Here is a 12,823-nt window from a genome sequence, read left to right as displayed (position 1 = left end):
CGGAAGTATAAAGAGACCGGCACGCTCTCGCTTCAAACTCAGATGGCTTCTAAAATGCCACAGCCCATCAGAGTCAGGTCTCAACTTCCGGCTCACTTCTCACTTGGTTAGCTCCAGCCTGGTGGTTGGCAAATTCCGTCTCCTTGAACATACTAGACGCATCTTGCTATGGCTACTACCGGCCTTGTGGTCTCGATCATTGGGACGGGGGTCAGCATCCTCTCCTTCCTTCTCGGGCAGATTCCCTCTAGCGACAGTGGCACTGCTACCGTTAGTTATGTTATCGCCAATGACGGTGCAAACGGCGACCTCACCGGGGCCGGAGGGCACAAGCCCGACGTCCGGATGTGGGATCAGACGGCCGAGTTCCTCGGAATCACGACGCAGGACGGCGACAACTGCGGGGAGGGGTGGACGACCTGCACCACAGATGTGAGCACCCGGGAGGCGCCTGTATATACCCTGTTCACGGGTAACGACGATGCCATTTGCATTGCTTGGACGGGGATCTCCTTCCCAGGAGGCAATCAAAAGTTTGGATTCCATCCGGGGCAGTGGGCCCGCGGATGCGATATCTATGGCAACGGAGGCGGTGCTTGGTACGTACAAGTCCTTCCGGAACGCCAACCCTCACCTACTTATAAAACGAATCAGGTACTATGCCGGCACGACGGTCCCCGGCCTGAATGACAACGAGCATACCGTGTACTGCGCCTGGGTTGACGGCAACGGCGACGTCGAGACGACAGGCTTCCAGGTCCACTGGCCCGAGTTCGACGGCAGCCAGTCCGACGCCCGGGACATCTCGTACTACTGCGACAACCAGTCACCCGTCAGTTTCCGCACGGAGCCCGACCCGAGCACCATCTGGACCTGGCAGCGCAAGCGCAACATCATCACCAACACCGCCTCGGCGGGCCCCGGCCGCGAGGCAACCCGTAAGCGCCAGGCACAGCGCTTGGGCTCCACGTTCGAGAACGACCCGCGCATAATCAAGAGCCGCCGCGCCCAGCATAGCGCCTCCGAACTATGCGACCCCAACGGCAAGGCCGCCGGGCAGAGCTTTGTCTCCTACGCCGAGAGGATGTTCTGCCACATGCCGACCAAGACGCTGTACCCGTTCTGCGAGGACGTCGCCGAGGGTGCGTGCTGGTCAGACGCCGACAATGCTGTGACGGCCAAGGGCAGCAGCGCGTTCCGCATGCGGCTGCCTGACATGAGCCATATCAACAAGACGATTGTGTGGGAGTAGTGGGGTGTTGGGGGGACATGGTGCTTGGGAGTCCCTGTGCTAATACCTACCTACTCGTGTGAGGGGAGTCTGGTTAGCGAGGAGGAAAGGTCTGCTTCCTTGGGAAGCACGTGGGGGAGACGGGGTTGCTGGATAGGTACCTAGGTAGGTAGATATTCAAGTATGAGCGCCAGCACGGGCTGGTTAGGTTCCCCAGCGCCTCCCCTTCAATAAAGTAGGAATAGGAAAAGACATATTTACCCTCGGCGTTCCTTCGCACCATTCCCCGTATTATTGGGACAAGAAGACCCAAATGATAATGACCCCGCTGGCCGAACGCCTAAAACGCCGGTGTCTTGGAGCGAGCCTCCAAGGTGACGAGGTGAATGGCCCTCGAGCCTTTTAACATTACATGGACCGTACCACTGCAGCAATACATCAACTACCCAAGTACCTACCTCAAGTTAGATACACCTATTCAAACACCCACCCACCGACTCTCGATCAGAGCCCTGCTCACCACTCATTACCGCCCGCTCCCACATAAAAACATCCGGAAAGTCTCCCACCTAAACATCCTTCTTCCCCCCCGAGGTATACCTAATCCCGCGCGTCACGCTCCCCGTCAGCAGCCGCCACGCATCCCCCGCCCAATTCGCGCCATTCACCCACGGCGCCTTCGCCCCAACCTTGGGCATACGATCCAGCGCCGAAACCATATAAGTGGAGCTCAACTGGACCGCCGGCGCCGCGGGCATGGTCGCGCGCTCAGCGGGATCGATATACGGCAGCGCGCCGGTCGCCCCGCTCCCGTCCATGTGGCGCATCACGGCGATCAGCTGGCGCGCGCGCACGTCGGCGCCGGGGGTCCACGTCGCGGCCGTGTAGCCCGTGATCAGCCCCGCGTTGGGCACGCCCTCGAGCATGCAGCCGTTCCAGATGTAGCGCTGGCCGAGCGTGTCGGAGACGGACGTGCCGTCGACGCTGACGGCGATGCCGCAGAGGAGCGCGAAGTACAGGCCCGTGGCCGTCACGATCATGTCCGCTTCGAGGGTGGTGCCGGATGTGAGTTGGATGCCGGTTTCCGTGACGGTCGAGATGGTGTCGGTTACGACCTGGGCTTTGGGTTTGGGGCCGTGCAGGGCTTTGAAGAAGTCGCCGTTGGGGCAGAAGCAGAGGCGCTGCTCGAAGGGGTTGTACCGCGGGTTGAAGTGCTTGTCGACGTCGAAGCCTGCGGGCAGCTGGTCGCGCATGTTGTTGATGACGAGGCGCCGGCCGCGGGTTGGGAAGGTGGTGAGGAAAGTGACGAGCAGCGTCTCGAGGAAGATCTCCTGCCACCAGTGGATCTGCGCCGCCCACGACCGCGGCATGAACCGCGACAGGAAGGTGACGGTCGTGTCCTTCCCCGGCAGGTTGAAGATGTAGGAGGGGCTGCGCTGCAGCATCGTCACACTTTCGGCCGTCTTGGCGAGCGCGGGGAGGAGGGTGACGGCCGTGGCGCCCGAGCCGATGATGACGATCTTCTTCCCGGCGTGGTTGACTTTCTCGTTCCAGAACTGCGGATGCACGACCTCTCCGCCGAACCTCTCAATCCCCGGGATCACGGCAGGCAGCGGCCGCTCGTAGCTGTAATAGCCGCTGGCGTTGATGATCCACCAGGCCTTTATGATCTTCGTCTCAATGCTGCCATCCTCGCCCGTCACCTCGACCTGCAACGTCCAGCGCTGCTCCTCGCTGCTCCAGCTAGCAGAAACGACGCGGTGGCGAAACCGGATCTTCTTGTCGATGCCCTCAGCGGCGGCGCAATCCTCGAGATAGGACTTGATGGCCGGCGCCGGCGCCATGCTGGTCTCGTGCGGCCAGGGGCGCCACGAGAACCCAAAGACGCCCATGGGGCTGTCGGTGCGGATGCCGGGATACTTCCAGAAAGCCCATGTCCCCCCCAATTTCGTGGCGAGACTCGAGGACGGCGAAACTGTGGTGCGGGACCTCGGTCTGCAGCCGGTAGGCAGTATTGATTCCAGTCAGGCCGGCCCCAATAACGACAACGTCGAAGGTTTCGGGCTCCATTTTGGTGGTGAATAACACCTTTGACCGTTCTTATCGTTGTCGTCCTTTTGTCAGTTTATTAATCGCTGGCTTCAGGTTGCATGTGCCTTTTGATATTAACGGACGGGGGAGGACGCAGCGGTGAATCGCGATATGAAGTCGCACGAATTATAAATCAACCTGGGAAATTTCCTCCATCTTCAGACGCCACAACAGCTAATTTAGTTAGGCTGCCCCGTTCGGAAAAGATCCGACCGGTTCACCGTTCCTCAGGGCCGAGACTCTTCGTCAACCCTAACCCCTATTTGCAGGGGACCCGTAGCTGTTTCCTGTGTGCGGAACTATTGCCATGAGGAAGAGCCTGTTCTCCACGTTTCTGTATCGGTAGGAGTTGATCTAGTTGTTGTGTCTTAGCTTCTCTCTTATGGAATATACTGTTTAGAGCCAATATGGCTATCACTTGGCCCAAGGTGTCAGCAAGGCTGACAGACCCAGGGAAAGGTTGACATCACCCGGCTTCCGCAAAGCGCGGTGGATAGACACTGCAAGAGACCACTAGCTTGCACTTGAATGAAAATGGGCTGGGTTCATATAATCCCTTACAACGTGTGTTCTCCGGCTCAAGACCCTGGAAATATAACCGGTCCGCTCCTTGAAGTAGACCTGTCGCTTTCGAGCTGGAACTTGGTGCAAGTCGCGAGCGTGCTTCCGATTTGGCGGTAAAGCCTGTTCTCCTCGCGCTGGTTGGTTGAGGCCCGGACCTTGGTACGGAACTTGGTGATATCATTTCCTTCTTGGAACTTCGCAGCCAAGACGGGGGCACCCTCGTCCTGATGAGGTGCGACCGCTTGGTGATTTGTGGTGTCCGACGGGGAGAGGGCTTACGCGAGCCGCGGAGACCTGATGGTAGGCTGATACCGTGTAATACGGTGCCTCATAAGCATGGCCTGTGATTGGTACGGGACCAGTCCGGGCGCATCCGGCCATGTTCCAACAACCAACAGCAGGAGGCGGGCGGCCGCCGTTGGACCATGGAACCGAGCGACACTGAGAGAGCATAAATGAGCAGCCAAGATCCCGCATCGACGAGGGAGGGGCGCTGACCAACGTCGACCCATTCAACTGTTTAAATAAACACGCACGATGTCGCAGAGGCCCGAGGGATCGAGATCACCCACGCCGCCGGCGTCGATGCCCGCCATCGTCATCAAGGCCAACGAATTCCACGTCGACTCTAAAACCCCGTGCCGGCTCGTTTTTGTGATCCCCCTCGAGCTTCCCTCACTCCTCGACTCCTCGGTCCCGCCGCCGCCGTACTATCCCCCTAACAACATCGATCGGTGGGCCCTCCAGGATTCGACTATGACGGCACTCCGGCCCGCGGTCGTCGGGGCCCTGTACACGGTCCTGGGTCCCGACGCGGCCATCTCGGAGATGGTGCCGCGCGGTAACCGCGACTGGATCCAGAGGAGCCCGTTCGTGTCCAGGGTGGTTACCGACAGGTCCAAATTCGACCCGGAATCGGGCGACTGGACGGACCAGTACGGCGCTATCGGCTCCGGCGCGAAAGCCTATTTCGAATACCTCGACCAAATCGCCATCATTGAGGCCTACCGGATCAGGGTCGACCAGGGTATCAAAGATAACAAGACGAACGTGCTGGTGGTTGAGCTCAAGGCAATGCCGGTGCTGCACGACGGGAAGGTGGCGTTTGTTGCGAGGAAGTATGGGGACGCAGAGCAGAAGCATTTTAACCATAATATCTGGCTGGATGAGTGGTAAAAGGGGTTTACGGGCGTGTGTGATTTTACTTTTCCTAGCAGACTAACGACAGACCTTGTGATGCCTTTTAAATGACTGGAGCAAGTTGAGGTTCCCTTTCTTGGTCTATCTCGTGCTAGCGGGCGCCGCCACCTTTTACCGCTCTCCCCTCACCCCCCGTTCCCCTTTCTACAAACGAATGTCACACGGCATAAGCCCACCAGAAAGTCAAGCTGCCAGCGCCTGAGCAATGAATGGACCCGACGTGGGGTACAGTATCCTCCTAAACAAGCCATCAACCACCGCCCACCTCTCTTTCTCCCCCTTCCGGCCCCCCACCGAAACAAACAAGGAACACCACCTCCTTACTCAACCCCCAATGCCCATTAACGGCGCGAACCCTTACCACCGCTTCTACCGTCCTTCATCACGGTCCTGCGCCACCTCTCCCTCTGCTTCCGATTGTCGCTCGCTTGGCAGTCCGGGCAGATGTTGGGATGATGAACCTCGATGACCTGGCTGCGTCCGTCGAACACGCACTCGCCGTACACGTGGCGTTTCCAGATCTCACACGAGTGCGGCATTTTCCTGAGCTCGCGCTCGGCGTGGCCGCAACGGTAGACGAGGTGCTCCCATATGCACATAATGTTGCCTTGTGTACGTTTGGTTCGGGGTCTGTCGTGGGGGGTGGCGTATGGTGGACTGGGTGTGTCGAAAAGTTGCGGGTGAGGGGTGTATGTTGGTGGTGTCTCTCTGAGCCAGCAAGAAAAGGGCGGGCTTTTGTCGCTCTGAGCCAGCAGAGTGATGAGGTGTTTTCGGAAATGTGTTGGGGTTCAAGGAGGGTAGGGCAATCGGAGACTGAGTGGTGATAAGAGCGTGTCGAGCTTGGTTCAACATCATCAACCAGCCCGTGTCAACGGAGTGGCCTTATACTTTTCTGTCTTGCTGCTCTCCCCTCTTCGCCTCCACGCGCTGCTGGAATCTCTAGCTTCCTGGCTCCGAGGCGGCGCCGAACCACATCAAACGGGGCCCAAGGTCTCAAGCCCAAGTGGCTGCGACAGCTTGTCCTCGAGTTGGCCAGTTTCCGACAACCTGATAAAGCGTTCCCGAGACACAAGTGGCCCCGCATGGCCTAGAAACTGGCTTGTTCGGCGACATTGAGAGGGTGGATAGAGATAAAAGCAGGATGATGGGCACGGCCCGATCCCCTGGAGACCCCAAAGCCCCTAACACTCAGACGAGGAACGGCCATCCGTGGACCACCGGCTATGGCCTGGCTGGTGATGTTTCGGCCATTATTGGGATACTGAACCCGTAGTCCGGCCGAGGCTGCGCAGTTGGCCACTCACACCCCCCAATACGAGACCTTTGGAGCTCATGTCCTCAGCACCGCGGACTCAACCAGGTGCCGATTTGAAGCTGAGCCAACAACCGCACCAAAGTAGTAACAGAGTTTCGGTGTTGGCCGTGATTGGGCAAGGGTCGTTGTTCCATGCTATAGTTATTGGGACCGTTGGAGCTCGACAACCACCACTCCGTCTTGGGCCAGCTTTCTCGACCAAATTTCAAGATCAAGTTGCGACCAGGGCCGGTATGGTTGGGGCCAGTAGGGTTGGGGCCGCGGGCCGGCAGCATTGTACGACGGTAGGATCGGGGCCGTAGCGGACGCGGCACTCTGGTTTCGGATCATCCAATGTCCCAACATCCAACGTCCCGTGCCAACAGAACCCTAAGGTACCACATACCAAAGCACTCATAGGTTGATTAGGGAGGTAGGTACCTAGTGATTACCCACAAATGTGCAGGTTTCAAGTGGGGCTTCCGTTTGTAAACGCCAAGGCGGACAATCCATCTGGAACACACAGTTCGTGGCATATTTTGAACCAAATGAAACCAAATGACCAACACCCAACCCAAGGTCGAAGTTAGGTACCCAACACCCAGGACCCAACACCTAGAACCCAACGACTAACAACTACCAACATCCAATACGGCGGGCTGACAACTTGAAAAAAATGACCCAAAACATTCATGTTACCGAAAGGCAGCCCCCGGGGCGAGCACACAGTGTTGGTCTTGTCGGCCTCCCTCCTCACATCCGTCGTCGCATATACCTCCACGCGGGTGTGGCACGGTTTGACGGCCACCCATACACGTACCTTTTGGGCGGCCGCAACAGGTCGGTTCGGTTGGTTAGCATTCAGCTTGCACCAGACCCTTCCAACTTTCAATCTCCTCCGACGCGCAACTTCGCCGGCCTACTCCGATCTTGCCGTGCCCTGTACGTCGAGACAGCAGCTCTATTCTATTCGGCCAACCGATTTGTCGTCTTCTACTCGCCTCGGGACTCATTCAAAAACCTTCGCGCTCTGTCACCAACATCCCTCGCGTCTCTGACCAGTTTAAAGATCGTTCTCAACCAGTCATGCGACGAGCCGATTGACCCGTCACGGTTTCCTCCATATTGCTGGTGCTGGGACCATCCAGACGAGTCCTGGTCTGCCAACCATCATTGTTTCAAAGACCGCTGGCCGCGCCATGGTGCTCAGCCCCGTGATGGCCAGCACCGCCGTCCCTTGCTGGACCATCCCCCGGCCTCCCATTTGACCGTTTCCACATCGGCCGAGCATGAAGTCCAGGCTATGACGGGCGAGTGGTCCGATGCGGTGGCCTCCATATCGCCCCATATCGGCATTGGGCGTCTCGAACTGTTCTTTGTTTGCGATATCGACCCTCAGAACACATACGCATTGGAAGCAGCCCGGCTTGCTCTCGCCCCGGTCACCCTCTTCCCACGTCTCAGAGACTGTCATGTACGGTTGTCCAAAAAGCCCAGCTACGCGCTTCAGCAGGTTGCCCAAGCTGCAGTCCTCCAGGCCTGCGACAAAGCCTCCCCCGCCCGACTTGGCCCTGCCGACCTCAAAAGATCCTCGGCTCTGACAAACCTTCCGCCTGAGTTGCGTGTCCGTATCCTCGAGTATACCGACCTTATAACCCCCTGGAAAGAGGTTACATGGAGTAGACAACATCGCGGCTACCAACTAGTTCAGTCGCTCTGCTCCGCCTTCTCGTCGCGTGATAATGGGAAGTGCCCAGCTGATGTTCACAATGGTTGCCGGCTGCACCGTTGCGACCCCGACCTGGATGCCGACCTGGGTTATGCACCATTAACTGGTTGCTGCTTTTGTCGCGTTAGACATTCTGCAGCATCCTTCGCTTGCAATTGCTGGGCTCCTCCGACGTACCTGTTTCTCATCTGCCGCACCCTGTACCAGGACGCCGAGTTCGTCTTCTTTTCCCGCAACCGCTTCATCGTCCACGACTTCCACGCAAGGGAGCCCTGGTACCTGCCGGATATACAATACGAAGCCGTTACCCCCAGACAATCCCAGCACTAGCACCGAAAGCTACTACCCATTCGACCGTCTCGCCGCGTCCGAGTTCCTTCGGGACATCATCCCCACGCACTGCCTGGCTCACCTCCGTTTTCTCGAGCTAGTATTCCCCCCCTACGTGCCCCACGGCTGGCCCGGTAAGGATCACCCCGCGATACTGGACTGGGTCGCCACCGTCGGCTGGGCACGGAGCCGGATCAACGCACCCGCGCTCACCCTCCGCGTCGTCATGGCCGACTTCCACACTGGCCCGGCCACGGGCCGTACCGTCATGACCGAGGCTCTGGTAGACGGTATCGGCATAGGGCAAAGTTGTATTTTCAATCCTCTGAAGCCCTTGATCAGGGAGGAGGGTGGTCTAGCAAACTTCTACATGCAGGTGGCACACCCCGCGAGATGGACCGAGGATTTCCTTTACCTTGTTCATCGCGCGGAGGTAACCGGTGACCACGAGTTCCTGGAACGGTTGCACCGCGATTTCAATGAGGCGATTGAGCGCCGTGTGCGGGGCCCAGCGGGCTTGAGACGAGGTAATCGGGACAACGCTGAGCCGAGCGAGAGCACCTGGCAACGCTGGCGTGGGGTGGACCTTCACAGCGCTTAAAACGTTCAAGATAGCATTGTACATAGAATGAAGTACCTTTCAGGAGCCACGATAACCTTTGCTTGGTTGGCTGGTTGTTAAAATGTCAAACCTGAACCACGTTGATCGGGGTAATCGATCAGCCGAAACCCGTTGATTCAGGAGATTAACCGAACGAAAGATGGGGGAATCGGTCACCATATTATCAGACCAAATGAAGATAGCGTAAGTGCGACCTTCACCATCCCCACTCACGGCCAACCCATCCCGGTGCCTTGGGCTTTCCCATCACTCCCAATCCCCGTCCCCTCGTACCATTCTTCCTCTCAGCCACAGCCCCACCTCGAGCCATTTGACTACCTCGGTGCCTCTCATCGACGTGTTGCAGGATCCATCTCGTCCACAAGCCCCCTGACCACCCAACCGTCCCCGTCCCAGTCCTGCCATACCCTAGATAGATCACCAACCGCCACACCAGCAACCCCACGGGCAGCCACCCAGCAACACACGCAACTAACCCCGCGAGGGTACCTTATGCACGGGCACTAAATGCAGCACATGCTTGCCGCGCCCCTCGACAACGTACACAGACGACAGACGGACGGGCGGACAGGCAGACGGGCGGACAGGCAGGCCGGCATCAACACTCGTTGTCTACCGCCGGCAACGAAACGCCGTCTAAACCAGACCATGAAACATTCCATCCCATCTTGGCGGCGGTCGTGATCCACTTACACTTTTCTGGGCCGGGCGCCCGGAGCCCATTATGGAAAGTGGAGTAGCCGGAGAAGTGGGCCAGCCGGGACGAGCCGGGGGTGCGGGGTCGGAGCTGACGCCCGGGGCGGCCTGCGTATCATGTGGGCAATTATGCGGAAGCAGCATGTCTCATTGTGGAACGGATTTGAAGTTCGGGACGCATCCATGCCTACTGTCACACCGTTGATGACTTGCTTTTTCGGAAAGCCCAGGTTCTGAACAACGACAAACATGGAAGAGTGGGGTTATCATAACTCGTAGCTACTACTGTGTAGTACTCTGTGCCGCACCTTTTGCGTCTACAATAGTTAAAGGCAAGCAGCTTCGATCCAGAGAAATCCGCCAAGAATATGAAAGGGACTTGATCCAGCGTCCGGGACAGACTCGCTGCAGCAGTCGCAAGCCAAGGCCCAGTGCGTCCAATACCAAGAAAAGCCAAGTACGGCCAAGCCAGCCTCACTGGGAGTCACGGTCCTTCCCGCCCTCGGCCACGACCCAAGCGTCGATGTGGGGAGTCGGCAGCTGACCGACGTGGCAGTGCAACCCGCTGTGCGACTGAGCGTCGTCACGCAGTGTTTCGGCCAAGCGCTTGGCCACGCTCTTGCCGGGGCCCGTCCATCCCTTGCGCCCTTGCCTGCACTCCTCCACCATGACGCGCTGACATGTGGTTCTCTCCCTTTCCAGCAAAGAGCGACGTCTCGGGCTTTTCCCATTCGTGTTCGTCATGTGCCCTGTCGGGGCCCCGTTGCGGGTGTTGTCTCGCCTTGATCCCGGGCTCGCGCGGGGAAGAACGTGGTGGAGGTTTGGCGGATTTAGGAAGTCGATGATAGGTGGCGCGACCACGAGCGAGTTAGGCGCACGAAGAACGGAAACTTTGCTTGGCCGGCTTTTGGTGCCTTCATATCGAGGCTGTTCAAGGACATGCTTCGCTTCCTGTCTGAAGCCTCGGCGGGCTTGGGGTCCGTGATCGAGCGCTGCCTGCGTTTCTGCGGCGTGGATGGGGCTGTCCGCTCGGGCAGCGTTTTCAGAGAACGGACTTCGGGACCGGTGGGCTCTACGGAAGCCGGGGCGGGGGGTGTCTGCCCGTCTCCGAGCTCAATCTCGTGAGCAACGAGTGAAGTCTCGCTAATTGGGGGTTTGCAATCAACCTCAGAGGTGTCGCTGAGTGAGGCCTCAAATTTCTCTCGCATGAAGGCGAACGGAAAGTCAACGTCGTCCCCGACTGCTTATGAGGTTAGTCGTTGGTGTAACTCACACGCGATGGCGATAGGAAACGTACCATGAGCGGACCACAAGCGTGCATCGACTGTGTATTTGAAAAGGTCGTTGTTCACCGCTTGGTAACCATTCTGGCTGAGCCAGACTGCAACCCACTCCTCGGCGGCTTTAACGGCGTCCGCCTTTTTTCCAGGTACGAGGAGCTGAGTGTCTCTACTGGCAGCGAAATTCAAGATGAACTGGCGCCTCGAGTGCTCAGCCGCGGTTAGGGCCTTGAGCACATTCATCCGCTCCAGGTCCAAAAGCGTAGTTCGGCGTCTGTTTTCTCTCACAGCAGCGTTTGCTGGCCTAGCCATGCCGCGTGGTTGAATCGGGTTGGTAACTCGTGTCAGGGATGTCGACGATGGCGGAAGGGGCGCTGTTGTTGTTGTCGCATCGAGGTCGGCCAGTGCGATAACTGACAGCGTTGGAACCAGCAAGGCAACGAGCTCGAAAGATGACCGATCGTGTTTATAAGGGTACACGCAAAGTGTAACTCGGCGGTCAAGATCAGATGGATAGAAATGTACAGGTGGAGGAGGTCCAGGACGCGGTGGGCGGAGGTGGCGGCCGTGAGAGCTGGGGCACGATAAGCACGATAAGACCGGTTACCGTTGTGCTGTCGAAGAAGTCCTGAGAAGATGTTTGTCGGCCGAGAATGACCAACCCGAGGACGGCCGGACTTGACACTCACTCAGCCCTTCCGCTTCAGGGGCCAATCGAAGATTAACCAAGACGTCGGGACCCTTCCCGGGGACCGCTGCCAAGGTCGCCAAGTGCACCGTCGTACTTGGCGACGGCAGTCGACAGAGAACCGGGCAGCGAACGTGGGAGACAAAAAGAGTTGCGGGGAAGATGGAAGCGGAAGTCATCGTCATTCCATGTTTCAAGAAGCGGGCAGGTCCCCGGATCAGCGCTTGCTTTCCAGAAAGTTGTTCTCAGCCAGGCTTGGCTGTTCCTTCCCCTTTCATCGCGTCACGTAACCGCGCACTTCGCGTTGCTCACGAGTTATGGGAAAGCGCAACCGAGCTGGTTGTTGGGCCAGAGTCTGGCCCGGACTGAAAGCAAACGACTTGGCGGTCGATCCCTGCTCTTCTGGAAATTCCCAGATGCTGGAAGATGGCAGGGATGGAATCCCAAGCATGTGTTTTTGGTCGCTCGCACGATTCGCGCGCCGGAATCGCCCGACGGTCGACTCACCGACCAACAACCCAACTGTCCGCAAGCTTCTGTTTTAGTTAACTCGCAGGAGGTTTGTGGAACAGCGCGCTTTTTCATTACCTCATCCAACCCGAGAAGCTCTTGTCTTTTTTTCTCTTTCGTTTTTCCCCCCCCCCAGCGGTGCCCAACTCGGGGTCCGTCCTGCATGCAGCTGCCAAGCAAGGCTAGAATCGAGCCCAATCTCTTTCTTGCGACTTACGAACACGATTCAACATTCAACGCGCTTGGTGCTTCGTAAGACCCTTGAACCCGACACGGGCACTGACTCTTGATCACTCTGCCATCAACTGTGTCTCGTTCCATGCCCGGGATCTGTCCCTATTTGTCCCCGGCAGGAAGGAGTTATCCTCGATTACCAAAAACCTCCTTGAGATGATCACCACATGTCGTAGGTGTTGGGGTATATGAGCAGACCGATCCGACAGGTCCCCCTAACGGCAACCGGTCTCCGTTTTAGGACCTTCGATACAAGATCACATCAGCGGGTGTCGGATTCTAGTTATTTCGGATCCTCATGCCGGCACCACATATTCGTCGTGTAACAAGGAAGCATCAGTCGGCGCAGCATGT

The 12,823-nt window shown here is 57.9% G+C and overlaps 5 protein-coding genes across 5 annotated transcripts; 3 read left to right on the top strand and 2 right to left on the bottom strand.

Moving 5' to 3' along the window:
* Positions 1 to 168: 168 nt before the first annotated feature.
* On the top strand, positions 169 to 1,252 carry B0H64DRAFT_447811 (uncharacterized protein; the record flags this gene model as incomplete). Its single annotated transcript, XM_062807022.1, has 2 exons — positions 169 to 599; positions 655 to 1,252. 2 exons carry the CDS (start codon positions 169 to 171, stop codon positions 1,250 to 1,252), a joined length of 1,029 nt encoding a protein of 342 aa, XP_062663370.1.
* A 548-nt stretch (positions 1,253 to 1,800) lies between these two features.
* On the bottom strand, positions 1,801 to 3,301 carry B0H64DRAFT_437069 (uncharacterized protein; the record flags this gene model as incomplete). The annotated part of the gene is made up of 2 exons (XM_062806216.1): positions 1,801 to 3,150; positions 3,221 to 3,301. 2 exons carry the CDS (start codon positions 3,299 to 3,301, stop codon positions 1,801 to 1,803), a joined length of 1,431 nt encoding a protein of 476 aa, XP_062663369.1.
* A 992-nt stretch (positions 3,302 to 4,293) lies between these two features.
* B0H64DRAFT_379293 (uncharacterized protein) lies at positions 4,294 to 5,262 on the top strand. The gene has a single exon (XM_062802644.1). It carries the CDS (start codon positions 4,424 to 4,426, stop codon positions 5,060 to 5,062), a length of 639 nt encoding a protein of 212 aa, XP_062663368.1. The 5' UTR covers positions 4,294 to 4,423; the 3' UTR covers positions 5,063 to 5,262.
* Positions 5,263 to 6,927: 1,665 nt separating this feature from the next.
* Positions 6,928 to 9,062, top strand: B0H64DRAFT_379291 (uncharacterized protein). Its single transcript, XM_062802643.1, has 2 exons — positions 6,928 to 8,384; positions 8,434 to 9,062. Exons 1-2 carry the CDS (start codon positions 7,057 to 7,059, stop codon positions 9,038 to 9,040), a joined length of 1,935 nt encoding a protein of 644 aa, XP_062663367.1. The 5' UTR covers positions 6,928 to 7,056; the 3' UTR covers positions 9,041 to 9,062.
* Positions 9,063 to 10,231: 1,169 nt separating this feature from the next.
* Positions 10,232 to 11,349, bottom strand: B0H64DRAFT_369176 (uncharacterized protein; the record flags this gene model as incomplete). Its single annotated transcript, XM_062802007.1, has 3 exons — positions 10,232 to 10,432; positions 10,636 to 10,997; positions 11,055 to 11,349. 3 exons carry the CDS (start codon positions 11,347 to 11,349, stop codon positions 10,232 to 10,234), a joined length of 858 nt encoding a protein of 285 aa, XP_062663366.1.
* Positions 11,350 to 12,823: the final 1,474 nt, after the last annotated feature.

This window comes from Chaetomium fimeti (assembly GCF_033439085.1).
Source record: "Chaetomium fimeti strain CBS 168.71 chromosome Unknown B0H64scaffold_1, whole genome shotgun sequence".
Lineage (NCBI taxonomy): Eukaryota > Fungi > Ascomycota > Sordariomycetes > Sordariales > Chaetomiaceae > Chaetomium > Chaetomium fimeti.
This window is presented reverse-complemented; position numbering and strand designations above follow the sequence as displayed.

Excerpts from the sequence above, each read along its gene's own strand:
- B0H64DRAFT_379293 (XM_062802644.1), top strand. The coding sequence starts at position 4,424 with ATGTCGCAGAGGCCCGAGGGATCGAGATCACCCACGCCGCCGGCGTCG.
- B0H64DRAFT_379291 (XM_062802643.1), top strand. The coding sequence starts at position 7,057 with ATGACCCAAAACATTCATGTTACCGAAAGGCAGCCCCCGGGGCGAGCA. Across the intron at positions 8,385-8,433 it reads TTCCACGCAAGGGAGCCCTG|CACTAGCACCGAAAGCTACT; the intron begins GTACCTGCCGGA and ends AGACAATCCCAG.